The sequence below is a fragment of the Pteropus vampyrus genome, unplaced genomic scaffold, assembly GCF_000151845.1.
Source record: "Pteropus vampyrus isolate Shadow unplaced genomic scaffold, Pvam_2.0 Scaffold7, whole genome shotgun sequence".
Taxonomy (NCBI): domain Eukaryota; kingdom Metazoa; phylum Chordata; class Mammalia; order Chiroptera; family Pteropodidae; genus Pteropus; species Pteropus vampyrus.
Window position 1 is genome coordinate 5,943,059 of NW_011888788.1, and position 2,591 is coordinate 5,945,649.

The 2,591-nt window shown below is 38.9% G+C and overlaps 1 protein-coding gene across 3 annotated transcripts in view; it reads left to right on the forward strand.

Moving 5' to 3' along the window:
- PLCB4 (phospholipase C beta 4) overlaps positions 1-2,591 on the forward strand; it is a 393,600-nt gene that overhangs the window by 252,537 nt on the left and 138,472 nt on the right. For all 3 annotated transcript variants that reach the window (XM_011370137.1, XM_011370146.1, XM_011370152.1), the window contains one exon: positions 2,361-2,441. In XM_011370137.1, the coding sequence (XP_011368439.1) occupies positions 2,361-2,441 (81 nt within the window). The remainder of the gene's footprint in view (positions 1-2,360; positions 2,442-2,591) is intronic.

Sequence of the window (2,591 nt, forward strand, 5' to 3'; positions counted from 1 at the left end):
TAAGCTCTGAGTAACTGAGAGAGGAACGAAGAAAAAAATCGTTATTGCAGTTAAGGAGGCCAAGGAACCGAAAGTTCCACCTCAGAATAGTTGGAAAACCATTCTTATTTATCATGTATATTTCATGAATCATCTCAAATCCTTATTTGGAATTAGGTAGGGTGCACATAAATAAATAGTAATGATGACAGCTGATTCATGTGGGTCTGCTCTTTTAAATACCATGTTAGGACATACTTTTGAGTATAGTGCACCAGAATTCTTCGTTACTATTAGGATATTGCTTGGGAAGCATTCTAAAATGTATTTATTCTCATAGTTTAGTTGATAGTCCTCATTTCTCAGTCAGTTACAATATAAGACTCCCTATGGCTTTTTGGGTCAAAATTGATACCTTTTGCGAGGTGTACAACACCTTTTTGATCTAGCCATGTTTATATGCCCAGTGTCATCTCCCGCCACTTCCTTGAGATGTTCTAACCACACCAACTCCTCAGAAGTATCCAGTGTCAGGACAAGCATAATACATATCTTTACAAATGCTGCTCCTTCTGTCTGGCATCCTGCTTCACTTGGATAACTTCTACTCAGAATCTAAACCCATTTAAAGGCTCATATTCCGAGTCAAGCCTTTTCTAAGAAATTGAACCATCCGGAAGTACCATTTTGTGGGCCAAAAAATATCACATATTAGCAATTTCATATTGTTAGTAATTTACTACCACGAATAGAAAATTGAACTGTGCATTATTGACAGTAACTACCCCTTGCTGAATCACAGCTGTGTGCTAAATATTTTTCATATACCATTTCATTGAATTCCCACAATAGGCCTGAAAGGCAGGTGTAAATACTTCCATTTATTAGACAAGGATTCTGAGATTTAGGATCTTTCTGAGAAGGTAAATCATAAATAAGTGGCAGAACTGGGTTTTGATTCCAAAGACGAAGGGCATACCAAACCCCTTCCTTTATCTTATTCATTGCTATGACTGCAATGCTTAACACACGCCTGGTAGAGTTGAAATATGTATGATTATTCCTCATCTGTCAGAAAAGTATCCAAACAAATGGGAAGGCTGGCTTTGCTCATTGCTTCCGGGACTCTAAATTCTGTCACTTTATGGTGGCCCAGTATTTTGACATTGGATTTACCTTGATGAATGTCGCTGCTTCCCTAGATTTTAGAAAGGTACATTTTAATAGGTGAAGTGAAGAGTCTGAACTGCCTGTAAAATCTTAATCTTATAAGTACTCTTCATTTGTTTTAAGTCACTGCTTTGATCCATGCTTGCCAGACAAGTTCCTTATTGCTGGTGTTTTAATTACCCAGGACTACAAGTTATTTAGATCATGAGAGGAACGTGTGGATTTGTTGACACATGGGTGCCAAGTCTTGGTGTAACGCAGACAGAAAGCAGAGAGCATCTGGGTTCATTTCCTGAATACCCTTTTTCTCTTACTGGCATAGAATTTTCCTGGTGTTCTTAAGCACAATGGTGCTTTTTTCTAAAAACCAGGAATTCTTTGGCACGTACAACATAGCTGCTCTGGGACCCTTGCATTTGGCTAACATTCCTTCTTGGTTCAAGTTTTGATTCTGCTGTATTCACCAGAGTTTCCGGTGCCAAAGTCCACAGCAGTGGTTCTCAAACTTTAGCATGCATCAGAATCACCTGGAGGACTTGTTGGAACACAGATTTCTGTCCCCTACACCCAAAACTCAGTCCATCTGGACTGGAGCCCTAGATTCTGCAATTCAGTAAAGCTCCCAGGTGATGCTGATGCTGCTGGTACAAGGACTGTGCTTCGAGTAGCTCAAAGTGTTGCTTAAGTCCTGTAGACACCAAATGAGGTCAGATATAAAAGCAAAAATCTCAGCAGTATTCTGAATAAATATCTAAACACTGAATTGTGTAGACAAAAAATAATCAATGATTTCAAAAAAATTATCTCCCAATTATTGATATTATGTTGGATCTGGGCAGTGAGTCTTCTTGTGTGGAGAGAGACCAGTGGGCAGGAACCTGGGACTCCTTCTTCCTCCCGGGAGCTCTTTCTCCAGGGTCTTAGAGAAACTTTCTTCTCTGTAACCTTTAAGACATCAGTGTGTTTTGTTCCTAAAAGGTACTCTGGAGGAAGATGCTGCATAAAATCGATCAGTCTTTCAATACAAATATGAACGCAAAAAGTTTTCAAAATGAAACATTCTATAATATAATAAGAAATGTGGTCATTAGATTCAGGACACAAAAAGGTGATTTCTCATTTTCCCTTGTTTAGAGGCTAAAAGGTATTTACATTTTTATGAGATTCAAAATGGCGTAAGTCATGCAGATGAATACATTTCTTTTTAACAGGAATCCTTTGTGTTTGAACCCAACTGCCTCTTCAAAGTGGATGAATTTGGCTTCTTTCTGACCTGGAAAAGTGAAGGCAAGGTATGGCACAGGAACAGCAGGTTGTTCTTTTCTGCTATCTGGGTTAAGCCTTTTAATTTCTCAATGAGTAGACCGAGTACCCCTTGAGGGCATGGACTCTGTGCTTATTCGTTCATTCAAGATTTTTAGAAATGTGCTTCCAGTGGCAGG